Source organism: Pinus tabuliformis, chromosome 5_1 (genome assembly GCF_031772625.1).
Source record: "Pinus tabuliformis cultivar Carrire ecotype Pingquan chromosome 5_1, CPIR1, whole genome shotgun sequence".
In the NCBI taxonomy this organism is placed as follows: Eukaryota; Viridiplantae; Streptophyta; class Pinopsida; order Pinales; family Pinaceae; genus Pinus; species Pinus tabuliformis.
Window position 1 is genome coordinate 522,929,785 of NC_142305.1, and position 17,776 is coordinate 522,947,560.

At 38.5% G+C, this 17,776-nt stretch overlaps 1 protein-coding gene across 1 annotated transcript in view; it reads right to left on the minus strand.

Annotated features, from left to right (window-relative positions):
* Positions 1–927: 927 nt before the first annotated feature.
* The window catches only part of LOC149165802 (structural maintenance of chromosomes protein 5-like), a 187,974-nt gene continuing 171,125 nt past the window's right edge, over positions 928–17,776 (minus strand). Inside the window, exons 21-25 of the mRNA XM_089429941.1 lie at positions 2,280–2,328; positions 2,093–2,180; positions 1,693–1,765; positions 1,453–1,556; positions 928–1,206 (exon numbers count right to left, since the gene is read on the minus strand). Of these exons, the coding sequence (XP_089286067.1) occupies positions 1,145–1,206; positions 1,453–1,556; positions 1,693–1,765; positions 2,093–2,180; positions 2,280–2,328 (376 nt within the window). The 3' untranslated portion in view covers positions 928–1,144. The remainder of the gene's footprint in view (positions 1,207–1,452; positions 1,557–1,692; positions 1,766–2,092; positions 2,181–2,279; positions 2,329–17,776) is intronic.

A 17,776-nucleotide genomic window follows, 5' to 3' on the forward strand; every position in this document is an offset into this window, starting at 1 on the left:
GGACTCAAGTCACATTGCTCCAGTGAGACTGTTCATTTGCAGATCACTCATTGGAATTCCCCATCACCACATGGACATGGGCTCTTGTTTTTATTTGACTCCATGACCAATGGCAGGCAGTAGTTTCCCAGATCCCTCCATAAAATTTCTTGTCTTTACTTTTTGAGTGTTTTATCTGCTCACTGACCCAAGTTTGGTTTCATTGACTCGATCCATGGGTCATAGGCAGAGATAGGGATAATCCCATAGTACTGCCACAAACTAACTCAAGCCAAGAGACATGAACGTCAGACTTACAAAGAGTGTTGTGTATAAAGTTGCACCTATTCTCCACCCATTACTGCAGAGCAGGTCGAGTGTCAAGTTTCAACACATGCCAAACAGCACAGGCATGTAAAGGACCATTTAGGTTATCGACATGCTCATTGTCTTAAATTTAACATGTTATGCCAATACCAATGTCTATATCTTCAATTTCTAACGGAGCTGTAGTCAAGAAAGGATAAAAACATCTGATCTCATTTCTCAAAAAGCATTAACAGAATTGCCTCAAAATAGCTCACTGGTATAGTATTTCACTAGTAGTTAGAAGAATTAGTTCTTCTTCAACATACTCCACTTCAAGAATCTGATGGTGGTTTCTTTCTCAAATCTAAACATAAACAACCACTCAGAAGGGATAGCTAAATTTATGATTTGTCAAAATATTCTTAAAATGCTTTGATGTCAATACATTTCACCAGATTAAATATTTCAGACTAGCATTTAGTTATATTTTAAAACTCTTTGAACGTACTACTAGAATTATATACTTTACTTGTTTCCAACACTATTTGAACTTAATTTCAGGGTTGATTGTATACTCATTCAGTAGGTCAACTGTTAGAGATCAATGCCTAAATACAGTTACAAACTACATATCACGGATTAATAACCCCAAATCAACTGCACATTCATTTTCCTCTTGCATCCGATGTAAGTTGCTGACTCCAGTACTAAAGTGTATTAGTTCTCCCAATGATACATAACGCATAGATATGAAAATTAAATGAAAAATGCATCGACCAGTATATATTGCACAACGGAAGAAATACAAGGATGGCAAGGAACCAACGAGAAGCATTTCTAGTTATACAAAATACATTTATGTTGAATGTTGTGACAACATTTCGGTTACTGTTCCCCAATTCGCACCATTACTCCAAGCTGTCATGTCAAGAGAATAAATGTAGTCAGACAAACATTACCACAAATATATGCTTCCCAGACCATTAAAGAATGCTACACTAGCATATCAGTAAGAAAAAATAAAATAAAAACAGAGGATCAAACTTTCACTTGCACTGTCAACAAAGAAAGGACAGAAAAAATATATCAGGAACAAAAGGCAAGCAAGCAAGAACAATAGTTCCACGTCATCTGGACCACATTGAAACTAAGTGTGGTCTATACCTTTTGATGTCTTTTCGATCCAAGGTCCATTCATAATATTCAAGACACTGCAAGCATCTGTATAATCTAGATCTGGAAGTAACTTTGGCGTCAACAAAAAACACCTACAAATAAGACATTTAAACTAGTTATTTCCATGCATCAGGCTACTTAGATTCAAGAGAAAACTCCTGGTGTGTACCCAGCCTTCTTTTTTACCAGATACAGAGGACATCACAGAAAAATAATCTTGATTCTTACTGTGGTGTGTTGGGTTGACTTGCAGCCCTTACAAGTTGCTGAAACATGTTCCTCTCATTTATAGGATCCATTCCTAGAGTCCAAAAAAATCAAACGTGTCAAAATGTTGACCTCATAAGAGCATACAAACAAATATTATTCAGACTGGAAATTTGAATGGGCACTTTAAAAATGGTTCACAAATAAATGAACAGTTGTAGGATCTCCAAATAATATTAATAAACAAGTTGTAGCTAGCTTTCTATCTAATTGTCTGTAAGACTGAACATTCTTGGCAACCTTTAACATTCAGTGAATCAGTGCCACAAGCATCATCTCAACAATGACGATATTTACCTCCAAAATCTGAACATAATGAGATAAAAGCTATAAATATAGATCATTACAGATTTTCACTAACCTTGGTTGATTTCATCTACCACACGGAATGGGCAATGTGTAAGGTCCTGTAGTGAGACAAGATACAATATTGTTGACACTGAACGTTCCTGCCAAAAAATAAACATCACATTAATAATACAGGAACCTTTCATATTAGCCTAGCCTACAATTCACTCTACATTAGCTTAAAAAAGAATGAGCCATACCCCTCCAGACTGATGATGAGCACTCAATACCTGCAACTGTCCAGTTTGCCTTTAATGAAATAAATCCCAAAGTTAGTACTATGACAAAAATGACAGCCACATCACAAAATGTTAATGACCCTTCAAAAAGGTATGAACTATGCCAGAGAATTAAAACAATTTACGAAACATCCTTTCTACATGACTGTTATCGTTATGCATTCAATCGGAGGTATCAACGTCTGCAAACAAGCAAAACTTCATATTCTTAAAAAACAATATCCTGTTTTCTGGAATAAAACTTGAGTTGAATAAACAGAAACAAATATGCACTACTTTCAAAAGCAACAAAGAATATCAAGTGTTCAGAAAAAACAGCCAGCAACGCTAAGAATTTGAAAATATTTTGAAGAATATGAAATGTGTCAAAGTATTTTTGAAATGGAAATGCTTGAATTTTGGCATCATAGAGTTTAACAACTCAAATGATTCATAAAACATTTGGCTACAACAAACTTATCAATATAGCAAGACCAATTCTATCATCAATCCTTACATATTAGTGTGCTAGCCTAAGTCATGTGACTATGGAAAATGGGATATGTGGATATTAGGGTCAGATAAGGGACACATCGACACCTGAAATGCAACACAGGAAACACATTCAATATATATATATATATAGAGAGAGAGAGAGAGTGTGTTTAAAACATATACAATATCTTAATGGATGGAGGATGGAGTTATTGTTGCCTCAAAATCTAGCAGGTCTTGTGATGGGAGCTCACATGGCAAAAACTAGACTGGGGAACAAGAATACCAAGTGTGGCCCATTGTCACCACAGCCACTACTCCCCTGCTTTTTTGTGGACTTTCACCACTGGGTAGGCTTCCCTTTAATAGGTCACCTAGAAGGATATGCTAAGCATAAGGGATAAGGTGACAAAACAGACTTCTGGAGGGTAACTCTTTCTAATGACAAGGCTTAGGAAGCATGACAGGGAAATTACATCCTCCAATATGCCTAGCTAGGGCACAACATGATCTAGGGCTAGGGAAAATATCAAGCCAAAAGGACTCACCTAGAATCACAAGGTCAAGGAAAAGGCTTCCAAGCAATGAATACCTTCAATTGATGGAACAGGAAGCTTTCAACAAGCCCCAAGTTGAAGCCTAGGGCAAACTAGGGCTTTACTAGGGAAAAATTTACCAATGGCATAAGAATTTAACCTAAGAATGGATGGTTTAACCACTAGAAGGAGTTGATTTTGAGGCAATCAACTCTCCTTCCACTGTTGAATCCTCCTACATGCCAACAACTTCAAACCTAGTTGATATTTGTTCCCTAGCCCTTGTTAGCGGCTTATCCTTAAGGGGCCGAAAATTAGGTTTAGGGAGAGAAAATTAGATTTAGTGTGAGTTTTACAGATGATCAACAAGGTGACCAATGCCAGTGCCTAGTCCTTGGCTGATGAAGTCTAAGGGAGTGAAAGAATTGCTAGATCTTGGCAAAGATTAAGAGAATAACGAAACCCTAGCTATCAATTTGTGAGGGAGAAAAATCAATTTGGAGAACTAGTTTAAAGCAATGTTGCAGTAATCGTTATTGGGACATTATCGGCGAGGGGAAAAAATCGGAAAAAAATCATGAAAATCGGGAAAAAATCGGGAAAAAATCGTAACATACAAAAATATTCATTTTTTTTCAATTTTTTTATTACCTAAAGCATCTACAACATAAAATAAATGCATTGACACATACATATGATAAAAGAACTAATATATAAGATGTGTAATATCATTTCTAGTGCCACATCACACATAACAGTGAATCATGTCCTGAATAGTAAGTCCTGACTCTTGAGTCCCAACTCAGCCTCAAAATATCAACAAAAAATATAATAATGTATCTCATATCATGAGTCATAATTTCATATACAATGAAATGAACCAAATAACTAAAGTCTAATACTACTGATTTCCTTTGCCCCTCTAGATGTAGATGTTGGTGGAGTTGGCAGTGGACTCTGCTGTGCTCTAGAAGCTGAAGAACTAGGACCTACAGGAGGTAGACCACGTCCTCTACTGGTGACAAGGGTAGCTTGGGTAGGTTGTGTCACCTCCTCCTCCTGTTGCTCCTCCTCCTCATCAAAAACATCGTCAGGAGGTTAATATATATATATATATATATATATATATATATATATATATATCCCCAAAAAATCGCGATTTTTTCACGTTTTTTGTGAAAAAAGATAAGCGTAAAAATCAGGCGATAATATCGCCAAACTCAAAAAATCGCGATTTTCGCAACACTGGTTTAAAGATTCACCAATGGGATTGCCATTCACATTCTATAAGTGAGTAATGCATACAATACTACCATCTAGATTTCATGAAATGATTTTCAACAATAACTAGCACAATACAAACCCTAGATAATTAACTATTCCACACATTAGACACAAAAAGACAAGATTTATCAAATCCAAGGTACACTTACAAGATAGAATGCATGAACAAGCCTTTATTGCTCCAAAATGACATCTCCAAGACCAAAGAAATAGCTCCAAATAGCAAAGTACACCATAGAGTCACATCTCCACAAGATACAAGAAGGGCAAAAATCTCCAAGAGAGTCGAAAACAATCACAAGTGATCATGATCCAATACAATGAGCCTATCCTCTATTTATATGAGGATTAGGACTACTAATTATGCCTACAAAGCCCCTAAAACAAGTTTGATGCTAAAATGTACTTGGGTTACAAGCCAACCCATTAGCTTTATCAAAATATGCCCTAATTTGTCCACACATGTGAGTTGTAACCTCTCTCACATTGACGTCATCCATCAAAAATGCTCCAAATGCCATGTCCAAGGTGATGAGGTGTCCAATAAGGTGTAGATGCCTATAAAGTCCATGATTTGAGGGTTGGCCCTCAAATTCACCTCAATACCTCCTGTGGGGTCCCAAGATCCAGTTGGGGTGCCACAAAGTGGTCTCCATGGGTCTCCAACTGCTAAATAAGGCCTCCTCCTCTCCAACGTTAAGGATTCCTCTAGTGCAACAAGCCCTCCCTAGTCTCTTAGTGTGAGACCATCCTCATCTGGGCTCTGAATCAGTTGTTGCCCATTAAGTTGTGTCAAGACCAGCCTGGGGGCAGGCTGGGTCCAATGGTGTCATCCTAAAGAATCCTCAAACCTAGGTCAAATTCAACCAATGTTCTGGGTCCTAGAGGTGCTCTGGGACATGTGTCATTTGATAATGCTGCTAGGAGGCTCCAGACTCTCAACGCTTCACTTGTTATGGCCAATGTACTCCTCTTAAGGGCCTCAGTATCTGTGGAGTGTTGATTTCTCAAGTGCAATAGATACAAGCAGTAATTTCTAAAATACTAACAATTACTTCTAATGACAAAGATATTCTTTTAGTACTTCCAGTTTATCATTAAGCAATTACACTTCAGAAATTCAACCATAAATGCATTAGGACAGTAGAGATCACAATGCATAAAGACAATACAAGATTTACCCTATTGAAACCAACATGGGGGAAAAACCCAACAACCTTTTCCTTGGAAAAATTCTTCAGTTCAACAGAGATACACCTAATTTTGCTAATCAACTATGATGGTCAAACTGACCAACAATGCTATGGTCAAACCTGGTCAAACAACCCTCTTGTCACGTCAATCTTCTTAGGGATGCGGGGGAGCGCCCCCCACCCCCCGGCACCAGAATCTGCTCCCAAAGCGTGCCCCGAGCGGGAGTGCATCAAGAGCAGCCTTGGGACCGTGCCCCTGATTTGCTCTCTTTTGCAAGTGATTTTCGAGAGCGTGCTCCCGCAAAAAATAATCCGCTCCCTAGCTTTCTTCTCAAAAAAAATTGACCAAGACATTCCAAGCGCAATTTTTTTTTTAAGAAATAGGAATTTTTGAGGGGACAGCCTAATATTCAAGCCTATGGCCCTAGTATTGATATGTAATTCATGGTAATAAAAGTGACATTCTCCTTTATCTTTCATTTTCATCATTTTGCTTTAATTTTTACATTACCATGAAATGACTCAGGATGTGTGAGATTGATTCTGACCTCGTTGGATTTCATATGGAGAAAGTAGAATTTTAGGTCTCACTCAAAATCCAGCATACTTATCAGTTTTTTGGGATTTCAGGATTGGGGCAATTGCAATGTTTCTGTTGGATTTTGTCATGTACTAGGGTATGATTAGATTTAGATTTATTAATGTCCTCGGATGACCACAAAATTAGGTCAATGGGACTAAAAAGGCCCTCAGTATTTAATCAAGAGCGCCATGCCCTCTATGTACCTTAATGTTAGCGATATTGGTTGTTGAACTCCTCTATCATGACCCTACTAAAAATGTACCCATCAATCAAACAAAATATTGACTTGACATGCTACGATTTTTCTATCTTATGTTAATGCTTAGAGGGTGATATTAATGATAAAGATCCCAAGATAAGCAATGGTTTTGATGATATGTAGGTATTTGTTGTAGCATGATTTTTTTGGATGTTAGAGGCCATCTAGAGCCTATTGGTTGATGTATTTCAGGTCCAGAGATGGATTGCACTCGATTTTCTTTTGGTTGTGCACCCTTACATGCTATATAAATGAGAACTTGTAATTTGTGGACCTGTGGTTGATGAAGATTATAACTACAAGATGAAAGATGTTATATGGTTTAATCCATGTTTTTATGTTTTCTATCACTAATTCATCATTCTACATGCTTTTGTTGACATATATGCATCAACATATATAAAAACACATATTACATAAAATTCGCTCCCAACTTGGGAGCTTTGGAAAATGTCATTCCCCGCTCCCGCTTCTGCTCCCGCTCCCAAGAATCCTTAATCTTCTTCCCATCAAATTCGACCCTCCCTGATCTACCTAGGCCAAAATTCGACCTCCCAGAATATGCCAAGAAACTCGGCCCTGCTACCTAGAAACTACTGACCAAAATATGCCATAAAGTCACATGTGCGAAGTCAAGGAGAGAGAGAGAGAAATACTAGAGATGAATTTGTCCTTCTTCATTCTTCTTCTTCACTTGGATGCCCAGAACATATCGTCTTGTGCGAGATAGAATTGTTGGAGAATGTAACTAAGTTTGGTCTTCATAATTTGTACCATTATGTATTTTATGCAAAAAGAAAAAGAAAAAGAAAAATTGTTATTATTATTAATCTTGCACTAGCTTCCTCTTGGAGTTTACTCTTCCTGCACTATTTTGCACCCTGATGATCTTCGGGATCTATTTTTTTTTATCGCATCCTCATCAAAAAGTTAGTGAAAGAATCATTCAAATACTCATGCAGGAAGAATAATCAATGATCTATAAAGATAAATATAAACAAGAGTAGTGACACAAAGAAACAACATAAGACTTGAAAATACTTATTTTTTAATGTTAGCTCCCTCTTGATCCGACCTCTATAAGTTACCATTGTCCATCAGTCATATGTCATTGGTAGAAGAAATGCATCTTCTTGAACACCACTTGGCAAACTCCATCATGATCCACTCTAATCTTAGGCATTTCAAAAACCATCTTTTTCACATGAGGTAATGCTTTATAGTGAAGAGTGAATTTTGGTGCCACAGTTTATATTGATGATTACTTATCATGAATCAATGCATGGATAGGTCTTCCATGAACAAATATTGATCCCATAGTGAAGGCATGTAATAATAATTATACATATTGACTTCATTGTATGCAATGATATTAGATATAATCCATCTTTGATCGCTGCAAAAGAGCTTAGTTTAGAAAACTACCATTCCATCTTGTTAAAATTGGCACATAGGGCCAAATTCCACCTTAGGACAGCTCATATGAAGGAGATGATTATTGCATTGGATTCCTCTTTCGGGGAGGTACAATTTTGATATAAAGATCATATCATACTCATATGATGGAGATGATTATTGCATTGGGTTCCTCTTTTGGAGAGTTACAATTTTGATATAAAGATCATCTCATTCTGATAAACAAAAATGGGATTATGAATTTATTTCTTCAATGGACAAATTGTCAAGGTCGGCTCTAGTCAAATGTAGGCTCATGAAGCCCAACAGATGTGTCTTTTCACCCTCAACGTTGTGTATAAATAGGAGAGACCTTTTCCTCATTTGGACATCATCATCTCATCACATCTTCTCTCTCTTGTTTGGGTCAAACATCATTGGAGGCTTCTCTCTCTCATTTTCGCACGTGTGGCTAGGCAGCTCCTCTTTCTTCTTCGCACATGTGGCAGGAGGCCGAATTTCTGGGCAGAACAGACTGTTGACTTCAGGGCGTTGACCAGTGTTGACCGAGGGGTGTTTGACTTGCGTTGACTTCAATTTTTGGGCCAGATTTCTGATTTCTCTAGGCCGCATTCTTTGGCACAGAAATCGAGGCATTTGGAGGTTGACTAGCGTTGACTTCGACATTGACTTCAGGTTTGACTACAGAAAATTACAATAGACTTTCTCTCTCCTTTGACTGGGTTTGACCGAAGATTTTGAGCTGACTTTGACTCTCTTGGAAGGTTGATTTGGACTGCTGTTTGGAGGACATTTTGGGGCAGCTTTGACCACCGTTGACTTTCTGGTTAGGGTTGATTTGACTATTGTTTTAGCAGATCTGTTTTGGGCTTATATTTGTACTCTCTCTTTGTTGAACTATTGAAGAATAATAAGAAGATTTGATCAAAGGGTTTCGCCACATCTTGTGTCCTCTTGTCTTGGCTTGTCTTATGCATATGATTTTATGTTCTATCTGCATTTACCATCAATGTTTTAAAGTTAATGTTACTGCTACTGGATATAATTGGAATTTGTCGTTGGGCTGCTAAAGGAACATTGAAGTAAATTGTCTCAAGCATAGAACATACCATTTTTATCTAAAATTAACATGGTATCACAGTTAAGGTGAAGACAACGTCCAAGCAAGAGTGAAGCAAAGAAATCACTAAAGGAAGTTGTTGGACAAGGACTTAGAACTAGTCCCAACGACGACTACATCTTTCTTCAAATCCGAGGACAAGCTTAAAGACAAATCCGACTATCATGCATGGAAAATGATTTTGGATTTGACTTTGGAAGAGAATGATGCCATGGACTATGTCAAGGGAAGAATAACCGAGCCTCCTTCAAATGCATCCGCTGCTATTCAAACAAAGTACAAGAAAGGTGAGACAAAAGCTAAAAAGATTATTGTTGATTCTATTCATAAGCCTTTGGTTGCATATATTTCTGATTTGGAAACATCTAAGGAGATGTACGAAAGATTGGTTGGGATGTTCAAAGTGAACAATGCAAATCAAATTCTCTTTCTCAAGAACAAGTTGAAAGACATCAAGATGGATAGAGGAGAATCCATCCAATCCTACTTCATGAGGATCATCGAGATCAAGAATGATCTCTTATCTATTGGAGAAGTCATTGGTGATAGGGAACTCTCTCTTATTGCACTTGGGGGCCTTACAAGAGATTGGGATGTGTTCAACACTACCATTCTTAACAATGACAAGATTCCGAGATATGAGGAACTATTGGCCAGATGCACTCAAGAAGAAATAAGGATGATGGAATGAGACAAGCCCTCAAATGGAAACAATCCTACTGCCTTCTCCGCTCATTCTAGAAGAAGAAACAATGTTGGTCCAAGGAATCAAGGACAAGGGTTCAAGCAGGGATTCAAAGAAGGAAGAAAAGGAAGATGCTTCAATTGTAACAAGTTTGGCCACTTTGCTAGAGAGTGTCCTCACAAGAAGGATACTCCACAAGATGATGACAACAATAACAACAACAACTTCAAGGGCAATGGCAATCAAAGGAACAACAGGTTCAATAACAAAGGAAAGAGGAATGCACCTGCTACTCGAAATGGAGGTGGTCGTCCTCCCAAGAAGTCGAGAAACTCCAGGTATGATGAGGTTAATGTTGCAAAGAAAAATGAATTTTGTCTTCATTCTGCACTTTCCACTGCCTCTCCTCCGGATACATTGGACCATTGGTTGATTGCTAGTGGTGCCTCAAGGCACTTCACTGGGTATAAAGAAGCTCTCTCAAACTTGGTTGAGAAGAAGACAAATATGGAGATCATACTTGGGGACAATACCACCTATCCCATGAAAGGAATTGGGACTGTGACTCTTCACTTAAATCAAGGTCAAACCCTTCGCCTACAAGAAGTGCTATATGTACCAAACTTGAAAAAGAACTTGGTTTCTATTTCTGCGATGGAAGATAAAGGTTCTAAGATGTCATTCATTGATGGGAAGGTTCGTCTTTAGCAAAGGAATCCAAGAGATGCATTCACTCTAGGATTCAGGGTTGAAGGTCTCTATCAAGTTAGAGGAAGTCCGTTAGGAGCTATGATTTGTGACACCTCTCTTCAATTCGAATTATGGTAGCAAAGATTTGCTCACCTTCATTTTCATTTAAAAGCCTTATCCGATGTATGGAAGATGGTCATAGGGATGCCCGAATTCAACTTGAATCATGAAGGTGTTTGTCAGGGATGTGAAGCTGGAAAACATACAAGGGGACCATTCCCCTCAAGTGAGACTCAAACCATTGATATTCTTCAATTGGTCCATTCTGATCTATCAGGTATGATGCCCGTTACATCTTTGGGTGGATATTTGTATTATGTTATTTTTGTGGATGACTTCTCTCACAAAACATGGATCTATTTCTTAAAGAAGAAGAACGAAGCATTCAAATGGTTCCTCTCCTTCAAAGCCTTGGTCGAGAATCAAATAGGGAAGAAGATCAAATTTTGAGGATCGATAATGGGACCGAATATGAGTCTAATGAATTCAAAGACTATTGTAGAGAAGTTGGCATTAAGAGGGAGACTACAACCGCTTATACTCCTGAACAAAATGGTGTTGCTGAAAGGAAGAATCGTACTATCATCGAAGCTACCCGAGCTATGCTTCATGATCAAGGTCTTCCGAAGTTCTTATGGGGAGAAGTTGCCAACACCGTTGTGTATATCCAAAACTGATGCCCACATCAAGCTTTGGATCTCAAGACTCCCCAAAAAAGTATTCACTGGTAAAAAAACTGATGTTTCTCATTTTAGAATTTTTGGATGTCCCGTATAGTTTCATGCGCCGAAAGAGAAAAGAAACAAACTAGATGCATCTGGGAAGAAAGGAACATTTGTTGGCTACAGTGAAACTTCGAAGGCATATAGAATCTATGTGTCTGGTCAAAGGGAAGTGGAGTTAAGTCATGATGTCACTTTCGATGAAGATTCTGCACTTAGAAAGATTCGAGATCTTCCTATTCCTAGGAAGGCCAATGATGATGTTGATGCAGAAAAGCAAGATGAATCTTCATCCGATGTACCGATGCCCGATGTTGAAGGACCGATGGATCCCATTGATCCACCTCCTTGTGAGCCCTCTACTACAAGAAAGAGGCCTTTGTGGCTTAAAGATACTCTTGAAGATGCCGAGAAACACATTGCACTGAGAGGGACATTCCGTGAAAGCAAGAAGCCGAATAGGTACCAAGGGTACTTAGCTATCATGAGTACTATTGTACAATCTGAGCCTTGTACATTCGAAGAAGCCGTGAAGCAACAAGTTTGGAAGGATGCGATGAACAAAGAGTATGAATCGATCATGAAGAATGACATCTGGGAAGCAGTTCCTAGACTCAAGGATAAATCCGTGATCACTTTGAAATGGCTCTACAAGATCAAACATGGAGTTGATGGGAGTGCTGAGAAATTCAAGGCTAGATTTGTAGCTCGAGGCTTCTCTCAAAAGGAAGGAGTAGACTATGATGAGATATTTGCACTAGTTTCCCGATATACCACCATTCGTTCGATCATAGCCCTTGCTGCCTCGCAAGGATGGAACCTTCATCAAATGGATGTCAAAATTGCCTTCTTGCATGGTTCGCTTAAGGAGGAAGTATATGTGGAACAACCTGAGGGGTTCGAAGTTCAAGATCATGAGACACATGTATGCAGGTTGAAGAAAGCCCTCTATGGGTTGAAGCAAGCCCCTAGGGCTTGGTATGAGAGGATCGATAGTTATCTTATGAAGCTGGGGTTTACAAGAAGCGATGTTGACCCGAACCTATACTTCAAGGTTGAAAAGGACAGACCCCTCATTCTAGTCCTTTATGTGGATGATCTCTTTCTAACAGGTGATGACCCTCTCATTCATCAATGCAAGAGGGAGTTGGCTTCCAAGTTCAAGATGAAGGACCTAGGACTGATGCATTATTTCCTAGGGTTGGAGGTCTGGCAAAAGCCAGGTGAGATTTTCCTTTCTCAAGGAAAATATATTGTGAAGCTACTTGAGAGATGTGGGATGGTGGACTGTAAGTCTGTGACTACTCTGATGGAACTCAACTTTAAGAAGCTATGTGGAAGTGTTGTTGGGCCCGAATTAGTGAACCATATCGAGTATTATCAATTTGTGGGGGCATTGATGTTCTCGGTCAACTCTCCTCCTGACATATGCTTTGTTGTGAACTTGAGTCAATATATAGTCGAGCCTTATCACATTCATTAGATTGCTGCCAAGAATCTCTTGAGATATCTTTGGGGCACTATCTACTATGGTCTGAGATACACTACCGGTAATTTGAGGTTACATGGATATTCAGATGTTGACTGGGCTGTCAATGTGGTGGATCGTAAGAGCACGTCTAGGTGTTGCTTCTCTTTGGGGTTTGCTTCTATATCTTGGATGAATAGGAAGCAAAAATCAGTTACACTAAGCACCGTCGAGGTCGAATACAATGTTGTGAGTATGGCCTATTGTGAACCAATCTGGTTGAGGAAGCTCTTCAGTGAGCTATTTCAGCACATGCTAGATACGACTGTGATCTTCTGCGACAACCAGAGTGGGATTCTTTTATCAGAGAATCTCATGTTCCACGACCGCTCCAAGCACATTGATATCAGGTACCACTATATCCAGGATATGGTACAACGGGGAGCAGTTAGGCTCCAACACGTCAAGACAAATGAGCCGATCACTGACATTCTCACAAAGCCTCTTGGGAAGTTAATATTCTTATTTTTCCGAGAGAGACTTGTAGTCATGGAACGACCCTCTTGTGAGGGTCCCATATGAGTTGGACACTGAGCTCAGGGAGCTATGAGTGACCATAGGGTGAGTGATTCACCTTCCCCTAGTGGTGCCCTAGATACAGAGTGAGTGGTTCACATTCCCTTGTGATAACCCACTATGGTTGACTTGTGTGTAGGGTGAGTGGTTCACCTTCCCCTACTTGGACACATGCATGTAGGGTGAGCCCTTCCCCTACAATTGACATATGCATAGGATGAGTGGTTCACCTTCTCCTATGGCATATGAGCAGGATGAGTGATTCACCTTCTCCTGTTGATGCCTATGTCACACGGTTCGAGTTCGAATTCGAGTTCGACAACAATTAAGTTCGATTCGAATTCGAATTTTCCGATCAGGTTCGAATGAGGTTCGGCATTAGGTTCGACTATACATATTTTTCAATATATATATATATATTTATGATGAAAAACTTTGGATTTCACCATCATAATGCTCATTTCTTTAACTTATACAAAATTCTATTATATATTTTATTTGAAGAATCGAGAATCTCAGTGTAATCCATACATTATAAATTAGTTTAATAAGTTAGATATTTCATTTTATAGCCTTTGATACAATTTTATAAAGTTAATTAACCAGAATCTGTTAAATATAGACTATAGTCGAGCAGACCACCGGTTAAATATAAAAGAATATACAGATACCAAGTCACAGTCAAACTTCATCGTTCTTTTAAAAACCCAGATCCCAGAAGTCGTTGGAAATGCAATTTTCATAAAGTTGACGAACACAAATTTGTTAAACACACAAATAAATTGTAATTGTCAATTAAAGAAAGCCAGTTGTTTGACGTAATTATCTCACCTGCAACAGTCAAATTTCAATGTTATTCAATATTCAAAAGTCCGATTTCAAATAGGACACTGTTAAATATTTTGAGTATATTATTCATAATCAAGGAGGCACGTTGCAGGTCTCGACTGTTTCCCAGATTTACATTCTCAAAGCAAAGTAATCAGTGTCCCTTATCTATAAAAACCACCCTGCGTAGTGAGCTCATCCCACACTTCTTCTCTGCGTAGTGAGTTTACCCGTTTTCCTTTTTTGGGGTGAACAACAAATCAATGGAGTTTTTAGATTTAAACAGTGCAATTATTCGGTGTGCAATTGCACTTTTATTTATGAGTTTTATGTTGTTTCCTGTAGCATTATGTTCTGATATTTGACTTCACAAAACCAAGCTCGTGTACCACAGTCAGCCAAGAAAACCGTCAAGAAAACCGCCGAACTTCAAAAAATTCATTTAAGTTCGCGATTAAGTTCGATTAGGTTCGTTGAGGTTCGGCTTGAGGTTCGAGTTCGACTTGAGGTTCGGCGAACCTGAACGAACTTCAAAAAATTTTTACAGGTTCGCCGAATTTCGAACCTGAAGCTTCAGGTTCGCCGAACCCTGTGACATAGGTTGATGCCCTGACACACATCCTACCCATAGAGTCCGGGACTCATGGGAAGTACCTCTCATTTGGCCAATGAGCTGGGAAAAGTTAGTTAGGGACCATAGCACTACCGATGGATGCATCATGTACTGTCGTACTCCCTATGACAAGGATGCATGGTGTTCAACAACTTGATCTCGGATCAAGCTCTGACTTTAGTCAGTGGAGAGTGGTATGATACACTCTTGATCACTTCTTCTTCATTATTTCTTCATGTTTCAACAGCGCAAAGCAGAGCAGTGCAGAGCAATGATGGCATGATGGTAGAGGCTGTCAGGTTGGCATGATGATGGATCGACAGATGGAATTCTCTCTAATTGAGAGGGAGTGTTAAAATTGGCAATTAGGGCCAAATTCCACCTTATGATAGCTCATATGATGGAAATGATTATTGCATTGAATTCCTCTTTCGGATAGGTACAATTTTGATACAAAGATCATCTCATTCTGATAAGCGGAAATGGAATTATGAATTTATTTCTTTTATGTACAAATTATCAAGGTCGACTCTAGTCAAATGTAGGCTCATGAAGCCCAACATATGTGTCTTTTCACCCTCAACGTTGTGTATAAATAAGAGAGACATTTTCCTCATTTGGACATCATCATCTCATCACATCTTCTTCTCTCTCCCATTTTCACACGTGTGGCTGGGCAGCGCCTCTTTCTTCTTCGCACGTGTGGCAGGAGATTGAATTTCTGGGCAGAACAGACCATAGATTTCAGGGCGTTGACCAAGGGCTGTTTGACTTGCGTTGAATTCAATTTTTGGGCCAGATTTCCGATTTCTCTGGGCTGCATTCTTTGGCACAAAAATTGAGGCATTTGGAGGTGGTTAACCATCGTTGACATCACGTTTGACTGCAGAAAGGTACAGCAGACTTTCGCTATACTTTGACTGGGTTTGATCGAAGATTTTGAGTTGACTTTGACTCTCTTGGAAGGCTGATTTGGACTATTGTTTGGAGGACATTTTGGGGCAGCTTATACCACCGTTGACTTTCTGCTTATGGCTGATTTGATTGTTGTTTTAGCAGATATGTTTTGGGCTTATATTTGTACTCTCTCTCTCTATTGAACTATTGAAGAATAATAAGAAGATTTGATCAAAGGATTTCCCCACATTGGGGTTTGTCCCTGGCATGTGCCACATCTTGTGTCCTCTTGTCTTGGTCTGTCTTATGCATACGATTTTATGTTCTATCTACATTTATTGCGAATGTTTATAAGTTAATGTGATTGTTGTTGGATATAATTGAAATTTGTCATTGGGCTGCTAAAGGAACATTGAAGTAAATTGTCTTAATCATAGAACATACCATTGTTATCTAAAATTAACACATCTTTTGCAAAATTGATGATCCTTACCTACAACCACTATTATCAGTAAACTCTAATATCAAAATTACCAAAACCCATAAGATTATGTCATTTCTCATATAATGTGAGAGAATCAAAATCAATCTATCTTCAACATTCAATTTCTATCAGTTATTCTTTCATAACCTTTTATGCATTACACTTCTTTTCAAGACAACACTTTCTTGCACATGCATAAACAGAAGTAAAACTATTCTTTACTTTTACATGCATCAACAAATACCAAAACCATAATTATCAAACACATGCAACACCTTAATTTTAAACCAGGTACATACAAAACTTCTTGATCCAGATAAAAAGAAACAGAACCAGATCCCTTTATAGGATATGTAGTATAATTTTCAGATTTGTCTCCCTCTCAACCAAATTTGAGAGAACTTCTTTATAACCAGTAAAGTGCCTTGAAGCACCACTATCAACCAACCAGTTGTCACAAGAATCTACAGGAGAGGAACTAGAAAGAGCAGAAACAAGAAAGTACTCTGATTTTGGTTCTACTTTCAGTAGCAAATAGGACAACAAATAAGATCTTATTTTAGCACCAAGTAAAGAGCAACAAATAAGATTTCAACAGCAAGAAAGGAGCAGCAAATAAGATTTCAGCGGTAAGAAATAAGGAGCAATGAATGATATTTCAGCGGCAAATGAGAGGGGATATTCTAGCAGAAAATGAGGAGCAAGTAGAATGAACAACAAGAGATATTTCAGCAAAAAGAGAGCTACAAATGGAGCGGACAACAAGATATATTTCAGCAGAAAAATAGTTGGAAGTGGAGTGGACAGCAAGAGATATTCCAGCGGAAAGAGAGCTATAAATAGGGCAGACAACGAGAGATATTTCAGCGGAAACAGAGTTGGAAATGGAGTTTGTCTTCTTGAGCTTGTCTTCACCAAAGCTCAGATATCATGTTGAAATTATGGTGTTCTATGTTGTTACAATCACTTAAAAGTTAAATATAGAACTTCTATATGCTGCAAAATAAGCTAAGTAATTATAGATAGAACATAAACCATATAAACCATATGCATAATGGAAGACAACCAAGGACTCAACGAGACACATAGAAGTTAGGTCAATGACCAGGGCAAAACCCACAAGGGGAAAACGCAACCAAATTCTTCTATTAGAAATCAATTGTTCAGCAGAGATACAAAGTACAATGAGAGAATGAAGAAGTTCACCCAAATCTAAAGAATATCTCTGATAGCAGTAGCTGATGCAAACAATGAATCACTTTGGCTCTCCAAGATCTACTCTTCTTCTTCAAGACTCTCTCTCTCTCTCTCTCTCAATCTTCCTCTAGACTCTCTAACTCTCTCTTTCTCAAGTTCGAATTCTCCTTTCACAAGCACAAGTAAGTGTATCGAGTGAGGATGAGAGGCACAAATATATAAGAAGAGCAAGGAGGTCGAATTAATGAGTAACTCCTATGCCTTGAGGAGTTACATATGCCAAAATAGGAGTGTAACTTATGCCATAAAGGAGAGGAGTGTAACTTCTGCATTTAAGAGAGAAGTGTAACTTATGCATTAAAGAGGTGTAAGA